Source organism: Bicyclus anynana, chromosome 4 (assembly GCF_947172395.1).
Source record: "Bicyclus anynana chromosome 4, ilBicAnyn1.1, whole genome shotgun sequence".
Lineage (NCBI taxonomy): Eukaryota > Metazoa > Arthropoda > Insecta > Lepidoptera > Nymphalidae > Bicyclus > Bicyclus anynana.
This window is the reverse complement of record NC_069086.1, coordinates 2,216,788-2,232,419: the sequence shown is the minus strand read 5'-3', so window position 1 is coordinate 2,232,419 and position 15,632 is coordinate 2,216,788. Positions and strand designations below refer to the sequence as shown.

General features: G+C 36.6%; 1 protein-coding gene across 1 annotated transcript; it reads right to left on the bottom strand.

The window, feature by feature from the left end:
• Positions 1 to 2,242: 2,242 nt before the first annotated feature.
• Positions 2,243 to 15,303, bottom strand: LOC112054691 (alpha-1,2-mannosyltransferase ALG9). Its single transcript, XM_024094556.2, has 9 exons — positions 15,044 to 15,303; positions 14,147 to 14,313; positions 13,487 to 13,673; positions 12,445 to 12,644; positions 10,035 to 10,312; positions 9,407 to 9,564; positions 8,970 to 9,154; positions 5,013 to 5,231; positions 2,243 to 4,139 (listed from the first exon to the last, which is right to left on the bottom strand). Exons 1-9 carry the CDS (start codon positions 15,142 to 15,144, stop codon positions 3,850 to 3,852), a joined length of 1,785 nt encoding a protein of 594 aa, XP_023950324.2. The 5' UTR covers positions 15,145 to 15,303; the 3' UTR covers positions 2,243 to 3,849.
• Between the last annotated feature and the right edge of the window lie 329 nt (positions 15,304 to 15,632).

Below are 15,632 nucleotides of genomic sequence, written 5' to 3'. Positions count from 1 at the left end.
GATAAATTATCGGAAAACGTAAACATTTGTAAATAATGAACAAATACATAAATTATTTAAATTCACTTGATATTTATGACTAGCTTTATATACCTACTAATAAACTATTGCTTAATACAGCCCATTTGTTTTAATTCGCCTTTTGATATATTTTTTCATTTAAAATCTTATCTATACTAATATTATAAAGATGAAAGATTTGATTGTTCGTTTGTATGTTTTGATTAGTCTCTGGAACTAATTAACCGATTTGAAAAATTCTTTCACTGTTGAGAAGCTACACTATCCCCAAGGCTATATTTTATCCCCGTATTCCTACGGGAACGGGAACCACGCGGGTGAAACAGCGCGGCGTCTGCTAGTTTATCATAAAGAAGATGTCATATCAGCCATGTCATTACACATATACAATATTTACAATGCTTCTCAACGGGTATGTCCAACTGACGGGATTCCAAACCCAAGACCTCTCGGTCTTAAGTCTTGCTGCTACTGTCGAGCTATTGTAGCTTCAATATTAATATTAAAAGATACAGGGTGATCTTTTTATATTAATTAGGTAGCAACCCTTAACGAATTGTAATGTCTGATAATATTAAATTAAATGACTGTTTCATTTTAATTCAGGGATTTTTGAAACAATGACAAGCGATTGTTTATTAACAAGATCACTTGCATAAGTGTATACTTATTATATACACATACTTATTATAGTCTGACATTGGCCGTTTTGATAATACATATTGTATATGTCTGATGGTCATACAAAAACACAATAAACATAGTCTTGTACCAATTTTTTGACAACTCCCTATGATTAGCCAATATACTAGGTAAATACATAGATAGAAATAATGTACAAAGTGTATGTAATATGTAATATATGATCCTGGATCATGTATCACGGATCGCTGATGACGATCCACAAATGTATCGTCTCTTGTTGATTTAGCTAATCATTCATTGATATACTGGGTTATGTGTTTTGTATCAGTCATCAATGTATCCTAACATTATATTAACAAAGTCATATCTAACTAATACTACTCGTGCGCATTAAGTTGACGCCTGGCTACCCAACAAACTCAGTACAAACATCATTTGAGTCAGGTGCCAAATTAACACAATTACAGTCCGTGCGGCTGTATGTATGTATGATGATTTCTGCATCTATGGCCGTGGGTTCGATTCCCGCAACTGATAATATTTGTGTGATATTTGGGTGATTTCCTGGGTTTGGGTGTATTTATACATCATATAAGTATTTACATGAAAAATGTTTATAATATGATAAAATCAGCTATCAAAAGCAACGCTCACTGTGGGTCTAAGTAGTGATGTGTGTATTGTTTAAGTATATTTATATTCATTTAACTAAATAGCTACTAACAAGTGATTGATTAAACTATTAAGTACTAATCTACCTGGTTTGTATGTTCGCCAAACGGACTACCCAGAATAGCTATAGCTGTCGGTCAATTCACTAACTTTAACGTTAGTTAGCTACCTAATGGAATTAACATCAAATCAATAACAGCCACATTTTTTGTATTCCGTAAAACCTCATTTTTCGTTAACAAAAATCACAATGTCAACTGGGAAATGTCATCTACCTACTCTATGATATTCACGAAGGGTTGTACAAATGTACATGGATGACATTATTTACCTTTAATGTCAATTTTGATGAGTTGACATTAAATACAGCTAATACGAATCACATGACATTGAAATTACTAACAATAGCTAGTTGGTAAAATTCGTACGTTATATAATATGTTCACTAACAAATGTAAAAAATAGTGAATTGGCCTGCTGGGTGTTTGCCTACTTTTTCACATGACTTGACATGTCGAATTAAAAACCTGTAAGTACTAGCAGTCGAGTAACAGGCAATATAAAATATGATAAATGGGCATATAACAGAAAATTACATAAATAGGTAAAAGTCTTTAAAAATATATTCAACACATAAATAGCATTCTAACAACCTATTAAAAATAATATATTGGTGAGAATCAATAAAATCTTTATTAATAACAGTTCTCTTAAGCAAATATAAATATAAAAGCAATATACAATGCAATAATATTTAATATAAAGTAAATTAGCATATGATATAATGATATGGTAAAAACCTGCTGATCCAATGGTTAGCAAAAATAACCTCGGATCACAGTGTCCTGAGTTCGATTCCTGAGTAGGGGATCTGAGCTTTATTTTCTTCTAAGAAATGTTTAGTAAAAAACCGGTTGTGTTAACACCCCTTGCCTCGGAGAGCAAGTTAAGGCGTCGACCCCAATAGTTATCATCTAATAATGATCGTTACAGTAAAAAACGTCAGTCAAAGCCCTCATTGGAGCAGCGTGGTGGGTCTACGCTCCATATCCCCCCCTCCTATATGAAGGGAGGCCTAGCCCTTCCATATCTCCTCTCTCTTGTGGATCCACATTCCCTCTCCTATATGGATCCGTGTCGCCTCGCCTATATGAATCCATATCCCCTCTCCTATATGGATCCATGTCACCCCGCCTATATGGATCTTTATCGCCTCGCCTATATGGATTCATATCCCCTCTCCTATAAGGATCCATGTCGCCCCGCCCATATGGATCTATATCGCCTCGCCTATTTGGATCCATATCCCCTCTCCTATATGGATCCGTGTCGCCTCGTCATTATGGCTCCATATCCCCTCTCTTAAATGGATCCATATCCCCTCTCCTATATGGATCCATATCTCCTATCCTTTAAGGATCCATATCCCCTCTCCTTTAAGTATCCATATCTCATCTCCTATATGGATCCATATCCCCTCTCCTATATGGATCCATATCCCCTCTTCTATATGGAGGGAGGCCTAGCCCTTCCATATCTCTTCTCCTATATGGTAATGATATGGTAAACACATATTAAATTAGTTTTTATCTATTGCATATTATAAGAAATGTATAAAAAAAAATTAAAACAGCTTGTTTTAGTTGCTCTATTTGATTTTGATATACTCCACGAAAATCGTAATATCCAAATAACTTGAAAATCTACCAGGTTCGGTAAGAACCGTATGCAATGGGTTAAGCTAGTTGTATGTTTGTTTCGCTTGGATTCGTTAGTTTTTCGAGGAGAATAGCAAAATAAATCAAATATTCATTATTTATATTACCCAGATATTGATAGATATAAAAGTACAAAGTACGTAGCCCATTAGAGCCATCCTGCACCCGACCGCCTTCTCTCGACATGGTCAAAGTTAAAGTAAAAAATTAGATTTAAAAATTCCAAGGATTTTTACATTATTGTGAAATCACTGATATTAATCCTAAACATAAAATTAATGCTACTACGGTTCCACAGGCGTCCACCTTAAGAAGAAACCTACAACGAACTCCGACAGGTATATATATATATATTTTATTATAACCATGTCAGACGACCTACGTTATATTTGACGCTCCTTGGCGCAGTAGATGAGAGATCCTGGGTTAGAATACTAGTTATCGAACATCTGGTGACATGGCGGTCAAGGGATAAATAATTTATTTTATTTTCTTAGACCTACATACCAACTCTCACTGGTGGAGGTACTAGTGTAACCCCATCACCTCTTACAAATAACATAGGGATATTCCTTTTGGTGGATCTGTATACTTCTCCATATGTTTCTTCATTAATTTCAACTGTTGTTATAGTTTCCTTTATAAATAGTCTTTAAAAAAATTTAAAATACTCACAAATCTGGTCTTTTATGGACATACGCTCATTACTTTAATCCGGTTATTAGGCTATCCGTTGAAGATCGGGTACAAGATGGCTCTAATGAGCTACAACCTTAATGAAATGTAAACCTACTCACTCTATCAATTTGTTTCTTAACAAATACATATTGGCGTAAACGACATTCTTGTTCGACAGTACCGGTACATAGAATGCACGGAATATTCTATGGGATTTGTCAGCATCTATTATAGGCACTGTGGCGACCACTTCCCATGTGTTCGTGTTTTTATGGTACGGGGGTTGCAGCTTCGATGGTGTACCGATGTCGGAGTCTACGAGATAGTGGCAATCTGATGGTTTTAGATATGTCCGGTTGTCACCTTCGTTTAAGTCGTTGAAGTATTGGTGGATAATGCGGGTTGCTGTAACAAAAAAAATCACAATTCAAATAAATAAATGAAACATCTAAATAACAAATTTATACTAATACTATAAAAATGTTTTTAACAAAAAAATTAATAAACTAAAAAGCGAAAAATAACACCTTCTGATCGCTTTGAAGGCGGCTTTTTAGTTTATTTCTGTGATTTTGAAGTCGGTTCAATTGTTTTGTTAAAAAGATTTAATTTTTTTTTCTTTAGTGTGTCCTAGCATTTCGCTTTCGTTCACCAATGAAAGCGCCACAGTATTTTCATGAAAATTAAATGAGATTAATCTGGAAGTATTAGGGATGATGACAGTTTTTAAATTGTATACAAATTAAGAGTATGCTAAAAGTAAAACAATTTTGTAAAAGCAACAGGGTATCTGCGATCATTACTTTCGGAGCTACAGGGATTTAAAGATCCCTAAAATACGCCCCATACAAAATGGTACGAATCAATGACGTCGTCGGTACATAATGAACGTTAGATTTGTATCGGCCTCTAAGCAAAATTACTAATATCTTTGTTATTTGTGCGTTTATTTTTATAATTCATATATTAAAAAATGTCACATTTAATGTAAGGAAGCTAAAACTATATGAATTTTCATCTAATTACGATAAAAGATTTTTAATAGATTTTGCAATTTTATAATATTATTTATTTTGCAAATATCCAGACAATCTTTGCTTTTATATGCATAAATTAGTTAACAATGACTTTATTTACCTGAATGTATCATAAAATACATTCAAACCTACTCATCATCCCCATTGAGAACCTCCTCTTCTTTTTGAAGTCGGTTAAAAAAGTCGTAAAGTATTGTAGGGGATCTCTGGATCCTAAACCGATGTGTCAAAGGAAACTCACCATTATGTCCATCGTCGTAAGGCGCAGGCAGTTGTCCCGTGAACTCGCTCGGCACGAACCGTATCCGGTGCGCGCGCGGCACGTGGAAGCTGGACGGCGAGCGGTACCACTCCTTGCCGAAGCACACGTTGAGCGCCGCGCCGTCCTGCTCCGGGATGTGGCGTAGCAGCGTCATAGGACCGTGGTAGTGCTGGTACAGGGCCGTCGTACGGGATATGCCTGAAACAACAAATTGCCCATTATCAGCCTGTTTGAATGTGCAATATTAACCTGCCAAATAAAACAGTGATAGCCCAGTGCCCTCTGCCTTCGATTCTGGAGGGTGTGGGTTCGAATCCGGTCCGGGGCATGCAAGTCCAACTTTTTAGTTGTGTGCGTAAGACGTTAAATATCACATGTCTCAAATGGTGAAGGAAAACATCATGAGGACACCTGCACACCAGAGAATTTTCTCAAGTCTCTGTGTGTGTGAAGTCTGCCAATTCGCATTGGGCCAGCGTGGTGGACTTTGACATTGGCCTAACCCACAGATATAAGAAGTAACTAGATTTATAAAGTGCCAACTGTTTGTATTGAAACCAGCGTACCCGGGGGCGTGGCCTTACAAACACATTTATAGTGTAATAATACTGATCACACTGATAAACTCTTCACTTAATTGGCTGTTTAATATTTAGTGAAAAAAGAAATATGTTACTCTTATTTTAGAGTTGAAAATTATTTATTACGGTTGTCTCAGAACAAATGAAAATTTTTGAATGAAAATTCATGAATGAAATCTGTAGTACCGCTACTCGTCACTAGTTGTCTCTATATATAATCTTTATTACCTTATAAATAAGATTCAAAATGATCCTAACTTTGTTTTATTAATGTTGTCTAGGGATGTGAAATAACGATAGTCTTAAACATCGATCGTCTCGTTACTCGCAGTAAATAAAACGAACGTCTGTTGTTTAAAAAAAAATTGAATTTTATAAAACTAAGAAGAAAAACATAGGTCAATCAAAAATTTAAAACATATGAAGAAACACAGACAAGAAAGTAAAAAACAAGCATTTTTTGAATGTACCACTCTGAAAAGACATTAATTCAACTGAAACTTTGCACGATTCGAGTTTACACAACAAAGAAGGTCAAACACAAGTCCATAACATAACATGTGTACTTGAAAAATTAAGTACTTTCCACGAAACCTTAACAAATAGGGCATAACCCTATTTCACCCTTTCTATTTTTATATTCGCAACATGAAGAATCTATAATCTTCTTTGTACTATTTGCTTAAATTGTGCTAAGTTTCACAAATTTCTCAGAACAATTTGACTTACTTAAATAAAAGTGATATAAAAACAAATAATAAAAAATAAAACACGAGATAGTACAGTGTCGTCATATCTTTCACATGACTATTCTTTTCCAACGATATTTATTTACAGAAGAAGATTTTTTATATTTTTTTCAGTATATACTGTACAATATTTGCCATTTCTTAATTCGTTCGTTTAAGTTTTGAGAAACACGTGACTAGCTGCTCTAAGTATTTTGTAAACTTAATTCCTAAATATTTCAACGAAAAGATTCACCCTTTTCTGCAAAGAAGTAAAAATAGTTCCTAAATATATAAAAAAACACGATAATATATATTTTTTTAATTCGTCGGTTTTTGCAGAAATTAACTCAATTATTTTCTATTTAACTATATTGAGTTTTATGATGAATGCTACCAGTAGATTATTTTCCAACCCATTAGTAGTCAATGGGTCAATTACAAATAATCAGACTTGACGTTCCTAACACTTTAAGTACGTCACTTTATTTGTATCCTAAAAGACACGAATACGACTTTTAGAAAAAAAAATCTTTTTGTTTGGCACTGCCGTCACGGCAGTGCCAAACAAAAAGATTTTTTTTTCTAAATATTACTAAATATCTTCTGTTTCCACTTTACATTAACGTGTCTGACTGCGTAAAATGTTTGGAACAAATTACAATGCGGTTGTGCATAAAACAAATTTTGCCTCGATTAATTTTTTTCCTCTCCGGATTCCTAAAAAAATTTTTCGAAAATTTCATCATTATCGTGTCATCATAATAGTAGTAGATATAAAATATCGATATATTATTATCGGCATCCCTAAATGAATAGCCAAATGACATATGGCAGCTGCTTAAATTCAAAACTAACATAAATCAAAATTACACTTTTTTCAGGAGAACTAAAACAAGAAAAACTATTTTTTGGTCTATTTTTCCTCTTATTTTATATAAAGCATTATATAATATATACACTGGAATCATATTTTTAAAATGTTTTGCAGTTTTTGATAAACTGAATATGCTAGAGGAGATATTAAAAGCATAAAATATGCTGTTTTTCAATTGAAACCTTTGGCTTTGAAATAAATAAAATAATCGTATATTTATTGATTTCAGACAATAAAATAATCGTGTTAAACTTGTTTCACTGTCTCAAATCAATAAACATTCCCCTTCCTCGCTTGTGTTTTTTTATTTATTTATTTTATACTGCGGTGGTGTACACGTACACGTAAATTAATTTTTACTGATTCAACGCTTACATTTCTGTCTTTTTTTTATTAATTCACAGCTCTGTCATAATAGTGGAATCGTGGTGTTATTTAGAAGGAAAACGGCCACGAGGTAGATCACCAATCCGATGGTCGGATCTTTTCATAGAAACAGGTGCCTACACCTTTTATAGTGCCTTCTAGATCGCCTGTATCCGTACTTGATGGAGGAGCATTGTTTATTGAAAGATGACTCGCCAAGGTGGTACCGATTGTCAGTCATGAGGGACCGACTAAAGAGAGAAATTCATTAAAGAACCTAAAGGCAAAACGAACACTCTGTCTCTTAAGTTTATTTTGCCTTTAAAATTGTTTGAAAGAAAATGTTTGTTTAGGTACATTTTCTATGCCTTACAACCAGTTTTTAAATAATATAAAAAGGTACTTTAATTTAAAAATTCACATGATGATCCTTTATTTAAAGCTGGAACATTCCTAAACATGGTAATTTTGTATATAATTAAGTATAATAAAAGTAACACAGATTATTTTGTGATTAATGTTCGACTGACAACGCGCAACTCAGAATATAGCAGTTTAGATTATATTTCGCACGTTAACAACGAAAATTCAAAATTCAAATGGTTACAATTTCTTGTTGTAAATTTTATGCAAAATTAATGGGTGTTTTCGTTAAATATAAAATAACAAGAATTATTAATATTACTAATTAATACATTTAATTAGGAATAGAAGAATTATTGCAATAAAATCATTTTTGTATTTTTTTGATTTATGATAGTTTTGTTGTTGTTGTTGACGCAGCAAATGTATGCCTACTGGTGTCAACAGAATCTTCTAGAAAATCGAACTTGTATTAAAATAAAGTAAACTTTAGTACTATACCCGTAAAGTTCATTTTAGTTTGTGACTTTGAGTAAAATTATTTTTTCATATTTTAATGAAAATATAATAAAATACGTTTTAACGATGGTACGAAACACCATAATTTGGTACACATTTGTGGCGGCTATCATTTTCGTATTGAAAAACGGCATAATACAGCATTTTTCTAATCGTTTTTAATTATTTTCAATTACCGAATTTGACAACCGCAGGACGTAACGTGTCAGTCAACGAAACAAGACTGCTAGTACATGCGCGGATAGGCTTGCGAAGCTCCGCATACCCGGGTGTAAGCGGGCCACGCCCCTATGCTACTTCTATTGCTAAAAGCGTTAGCTTTTAGCGATCTCTGTTCTGTGGGCCTAACCCCTCTCATTTTAGAGGAGACTCGAGCTCAGCAGTCAGCCGAATATGGGTGGATAATGATGAATAAAACAGTTTGCGGTTGTGGATTTAAGCTACAGATGAAGTGGAGGGGAACAGAACTTCTGCCAGCATGTGACTGCAGCACAGTACTCACTCGCCGCGCCCGCCAGCAGCACGCACATGGCGACGAGCGGGCCGGTGTAGGCGAGGTAGTGGCGCCGCTCGCGCTCCTTGCGCCAGCGCAGCAGCTCCGTGCCCACGGCGTACGTCATCTTCTGCAGGCAGTCCAGCGCGATGGCGCCCGCCAGCGCCAGCATGCTGTACACCGGGTACAGGAACCTAGAGCGGAACGACATTCGGTCCAATTAAACAGTTAAGAAGCTGAACAAGCCGATGGACATTGGGGTCCCAAGGTGAAATGGCGACCTCGCGACCCCGCAACGGAAAGCGCAGTGTTAGTCGACCACGCACTAGGTAAATTTTGGTCATCAAGCGTTTTGCAGCTCAAGATCATGATGTTTGTAAGTCTATACAAGAGGCCTATATCCAGCAGTGGACGTCCAAGTTGCTGATGATGACGATGACACAAACCTCTCTTCCTTATGCGGCTGCCCCATGAACACGCCGAGCCAGCAAACGAACGGCAGCAGACTGAGCCAGTAGGGCGCGCAGAAGGACGCGCGCGCAGTGGAGCGCGAAGAGATCGCCGTGCAAGCCGCCAGCAGCAGTGGACACGACAGCGCCAGCACCTGGACCAACAAACCATGTTTAAACCTCAATTTTATTTTAAAATAAGTGCACCTAATCTATACTTTATTTTTTCTATTCTATACAAGTAATCCCTTGACTACAATCTCACCTGATGGAAAGTGATGATGCAATCTAAGATGGAAGCGGGCTAACTTGTAAGGAGTAGGATGACAATCCACACCCTTTAACATCGTACCGGAACGCTAAATCGCTTGGCGATACGTCTTTGTCGGTAGGGTGGTAACCCTACCAGACCTGGACCACATAAGAAAACCTCATTCAGCCCAGCCGGGGATCGAACCCAGGACCTCCGTCTTGTAAGTCCACAGCGCATACCACTTAGCCACGGAGGCCGTCAAATACTAATAATATAATAAAGAGGAAAGATTTGTTTGTTTGCTTGTTTGCATTATATTTGCTTGTTTGCGTTATTTGAACCGATATGTACTAAATCACTAGTTATACTCACCCAAACAATATTAAAATTCAGAAAACCATTAACAAAGTAGTACGTCCATGGTTCCACTCCATACAAATCTGGTCCGTGTTCAGTGAAGATGTTGTAAGCGACTATGTTCCACGGAGTGACCACTAAGCGCCCATAATGCCACGAGTCCACGGCCACGGTCGGCACAAGAATGACGACCAGAGATATTATAGACCACTTGATGAAGTCTATGTATTGTCGTTTGATCAACAGCATGTCTATTGCGATCGGCACGCCGAGTAGAGCTGTAAATGGCCAACCTGAAAAGAAACATCCTATAAAACAACCCAAAAATAAGACTTTTCTTTATTAATTGACAAGTTAGTCCTGGACTGTGATGGATGGTAGGGTAGAAATAGGGTAGGGAACAGAGGTACTGCAGGGAAGACCGAAGAAGCGTAGGTACATAAGTCAAAACGAAGCTTGACCGGATCCTCTAGTTGTTTATAAATTAAGAGTATGTATTAAAGCAATTTTGTACATGTAAAAACACGCAGGGGCCGATTTAGCAATTTTGCCGACCTTTACATACACCAAAAATCCTTTTTTTATATTATAATATTAGTATATTGTTAGAATAGTATTGTTATTTGAACTTAGTTATTTACTGAAATGTCCCTTAAAAATGGATAAGTATAGTAAAACCTAGTCATCATCCCCATTGATTATGTTATAAACACATATTAAGTAACCCTAATATTCATTTAAAAAATATAAAAGTAATATGTTTGTAAGATCAAAACCACTTCCCTCATGTGCACACAGAATAGAAAAAAAATATTAATTATATTTATTTAGACTTATTAAAATACTTTAATATTTCTTTTGTATTATTTCATAAATCAGATGTATCCTCTGAAAATTGTCAAGCTTCCAAAGTTCCAATTCATTGATTTGATTGGATTTCGTAGATTCGTTTGGAATTTCCACCGCCATAAAACTTCTTGTCAACTCCATCTATTGGTATGACATATTACTATGACACAGGATTCAATGGTACATATTGTAAAACCTAACTTTTTATGGTAAACACCGCCATCTATTGACAAAGCTGTGAACTACTATGCAAAGCAAAATTATAACAAAACTACTTTATTTTTACAAATAGGCTATATTTTTTAATAAAATTTATCAATAAATAAAGGAAAAACACGAAAAAAAAGTAAAAAGGTCACATCATACTATATAACATATTATATTATTAGTCCATAATATACAACATTTTAGTAGGCAGGTTCTACATCACGCTAACGAAGTGTTTAACATTTTGCGCTATATATACGGTGACTTGCGCAATACTTACGGGGAGTCCGTTTCTACACAGTAAAGCAGTTGGGCGGTAACTGTTCTAAAACCGCTGTCGCGTCGAAACGCAGTGGTTAAGGTGGGGACCACAGCGCTCCGCGACCTCTCGCTATGTTGAACTAGGTCTAGAGCTCATCAGGGTAGCTTAAGACCTGGATCCGAGCGAAAGCCCCATAGCTTTCGAGAGACCCCTCGAATCTACTCTACTGACACCCGCTTTCGAGTAACTCAAGCTGGGAGTCGGGGAGAAAGGTACTTGTGGACTCTCAAGCGCGCCGCGATGCAATGACTTTCGAGAGCACACAGCACTCGAGTATTGCCACGTACGGAACATACTGTACCGCAATAGGTATAGGATTTCCTCCACACCACTGCTGTAGAAGATTTGACTTCCCTTTTGTTTTTTCACCTTTCAAAAATTAAATGCAAAGTTTTTACTTGGCATGTAGACATATTTTTTGTGTAGGAGGCTGTATATATTATTAGCGGATCTCTATCACATCAGCTTTGAAACAAAAAAAAACACTTTCGGTAAATTTTAAAGCTTCAATGCCACAAACACACAAACTTATAAACACCACAATTTTTTATATACCCTGACTACCCTGATTGACTATGTTTATAATTTGTCCCACATGCCTTGATTTTGTTTATAATAATAAAATAGACAGAGTATCAATATGTTGTGCTAACAAAGAAATTATTTCTATTTAATTATTTTTTATTATTTACAAGTTAGCCCTTGACTACAATCTCATCTGATGGTAAGTTGATGATGTATGATGCAGTCTAAGATGAAAGCAGGCTAACTTGTTAGGAGGAGGATGAAAATCCACACCCCTTTTCGGTCTCTACATGACATCGTACTGGAACGCTAAATCGCTTGGCGATACGTCTTTGTCGATAGGGTGGTAACTAGCCACGGCCGAAGCCTCCCACAGTCAGACCTAGACCAATTAAGAAAATCTCAATCGGCCCAGCCAGGGATAGAACCCAGGACCTCCGTTTTGTAAATCCACCGCGCAAACCACTGCGCCACGGAGGCTGTCAAAATCTATGAGATAAATGAATCACACACAAAACTTACTCAGCAGAACAGAGGCAGCCGTCAGCAAGATGGCCGGCGGGTATCTCTTGCGCCACCAGCAGGCGAGCGCGGCGGAGCCCAGCGCGCCGCTCCACGCCGAGGGCAGCATGGCGGCCGCGGACGCGAAGCAGCCCGCCGCCGGCAGCGCCAGGCAGAGCCACACCCGCCCCACGTGCACGCCGAACTCGTGGCACACCGCCCTGGCACATAAGTTTTTTTTTTCTGATTGTGTAAGTGCCGTAGGCTCCTTACGGGACCTCAGCGGCGTCACCGGGGGGTTTGGGCGAGCGCAGAAGCATCGCCTGATGGGGCCCGAAGGCAGAAGCAGAGTAGATGAGATGGGCGGAACGACTCTCTAAGGGCGTCTCCTCTGAGACTCGGACCTCGGCTTAGAGGGCCCTTCGGGAAGGGTGTTTCTGTTTTGGCCTGAGTGCATCAGTCCGGGCGCCTGGCACGTAAGAGAGATGTCTCATTAGTGGGTTGCGTAGTGTCATATATTTATCATGTCCATATCTACTTTCGTACAGGGGTATACCTGGGATCCCTAGGCCAATGTTGTATTGGCTGGTGGGCATTCCTCTATAAGTTGAACGATTTCGTAACAATAAAAACTAATATTATATAAATAAATGAATAAATAATAAATAAAATAGCCTTTTATTTTGAACAGCTTTTGGTTACATGAGTGTTGTGTTTGATTTAATTGATTATATTATGTCCCGCTGTTCAATGTGTCTTCTGATATTATATATAGAGGTAAAATTAGATTTATTTGTATGTTCACAACAAATAAACCAAAAATACCGAGTTTTACCTTTTTCATTCAATTCAATCTATTCCCACCTAAACAGAATGTTCAACTCAAAAAATACTTTACCAATTTTATAAATTCTTTCACTGTTGGAAAGCTATAACAATATATGCTACATTTTATCTCTGTATTCCCACGGTAACGCAAACTGCACAAGCAAAACTGTGGCTAAATCTTTTTTAGTTTTCCACAAATATGAAGCCCTAAGAAATTTCTGTTGTATACACTTACTTATAAAACATTAGTTCGGCACAAGCTGTCAGCACTGCAAGCAGGGCTCTTATACAATAAAACACAGACACTGGCGTCATGATGTATGACATTATCTTGGCTGGAACTGCAAAGAGCCACAGTGGCATATATGACCGTATCGCGTACACTGGACTGTACTCCCATGTTTGCAGGCCATTCCCGTACACTGAAAATATTCATAATTATAAATTACTGTAAAAGCAAGCAGAAATTATATTAAATATTATTAAATACTTTGTCTAAGCACAGTCTATTAATATCAATAACTTAGTGATCAATTGTCATGAAATTTTTATTGTGCATTTATCAGGGGTATAAAATAGGATACAAAAATTATGGTGCCATAAATGCAGATAAAATTATTAATCCTGTGACCTACACCAATAAAACTTTTAAACAGTTGTTTATAAAATCTGCATTAACAAGAGCAAAGCTGCAAGCAATATCTTTAAGCAATACTTAATGTTAAAAAACAAACAAATTAGAAATGAAAATGAAGACAAGTTAATTATATTAATAGGTGTGAAATGACTAACAATTTATAATATTTACGATTTAATATTTAAACGATTTATATAATTTTTAACTTGTTTGTTGGTAAACAGTACACATTGTGTATGGAATTTTTGAATAAATTACCCAAATAGTGTAAAGGCTCCCAGTAGTTATAAGTCTCATCACAGTCTGCTATGTGGCCCCAGTAAGCTGAGGTCAGTCGAGCTAGCAGTAGCAGTCCCAACGCTACTGCTCCACCAGGGTAGGCTATACTCCTTAGATCAGATGGGGCATTCGTGAATAGGTATTCTCTGTGAAAGTATAGTTGTTTATTGTATTATGAGGCTGAAGAAAGTTATGTTTGGAAGTCTTTATGTCCAACCGTCCATTGGCTAATAATTATTATGATGATGACAAGCATCTTCATTTGACTTAACTGTTTATTTATCTGTATACTTAATGTTACTAAATTCATAATATTCCTGCACTAGTTGGACTGATGACATTAAGCTGGTTGCAGGGAGTCGATGGATGCTAACTGCTCAAGACCATATAGTTTGGAAGTCCATGCAAGAGGTCTTATGTCCAGCAGTGGGCATACATTAGCTGTTTTTGATAATGATGACCTAATATTATAATTATCAATTATAAATGAACACATTTTTGATTTAATATATCAAACCCCGGCTTCCTACAAACTGCTTGATGTCTTTTGTCCACCTAGTGGGAGGTCTAACAACAGTGCGCTTTCCGTTGCGTAGTCGCCACTACAGCACCTAGGGAACCTAACGTTCAATGGCTCTTCGAACTATGTGGCCTGCCAATTAGTACTTCGTTATCGCGAATCGATCGCTAAGCTTTGTCACTGATTGGGGTTCTAATTTAAAATTCGCTCCCGCAGAGAAACCCTAAGCATAGCTCGCTCCATCGCCCACTGATTGACTTCAAGTCTTCTTATGAAGCCCATAGTTAGCGACCAAGTCTCCGCGACAATCAAATACTAATCTATACTTAAAATAATTACAAATAAATAAAAATCACCCTTCGCTGGTCTTGCGCGATCTCTTTCCTTTGCTGAAACTGGCCGATCTTTTGGCTCCATTTTTATTATGAATACTTCGTTGTCGTGCGGTTAGCGGCATTAAGGTAACTTACTAGTTTATGTTTTTAATAATTCAGAAATTTATCTACTAAGCAAGTAGATTTTATTAAAAAAAAATTAAATAATCATTTTAAATTTTTCAATATATTTTTGTCCACAACTCCACAGAGTACAATCAAATTTATAAAATGAAACAGAAACACAGACAGATTATTCAAATTACAGATGAACGGCAGAATTGGGCAGAATGAAAATCATTAAACGTCAAAAGGTTTCACATCACAGATCACAGACAAATATCTTTGAAAAAAAATAATTTGATTCTAAAGATCGAATTAAATCGTCATACTACTAAATTCCCTAACCCCACCTGACGGGCTCATAATAGTATATTTTGAAGAACATTTAAGAACGCATCATCTGTTCGATTTTTGTTGTGAGTCAGAGGAATTATCACTCATCGTTAATAGTGTAGAGTATTCAATACTCATAGCCCGTAAGTACCTACAAAATATAATGCATATTTTG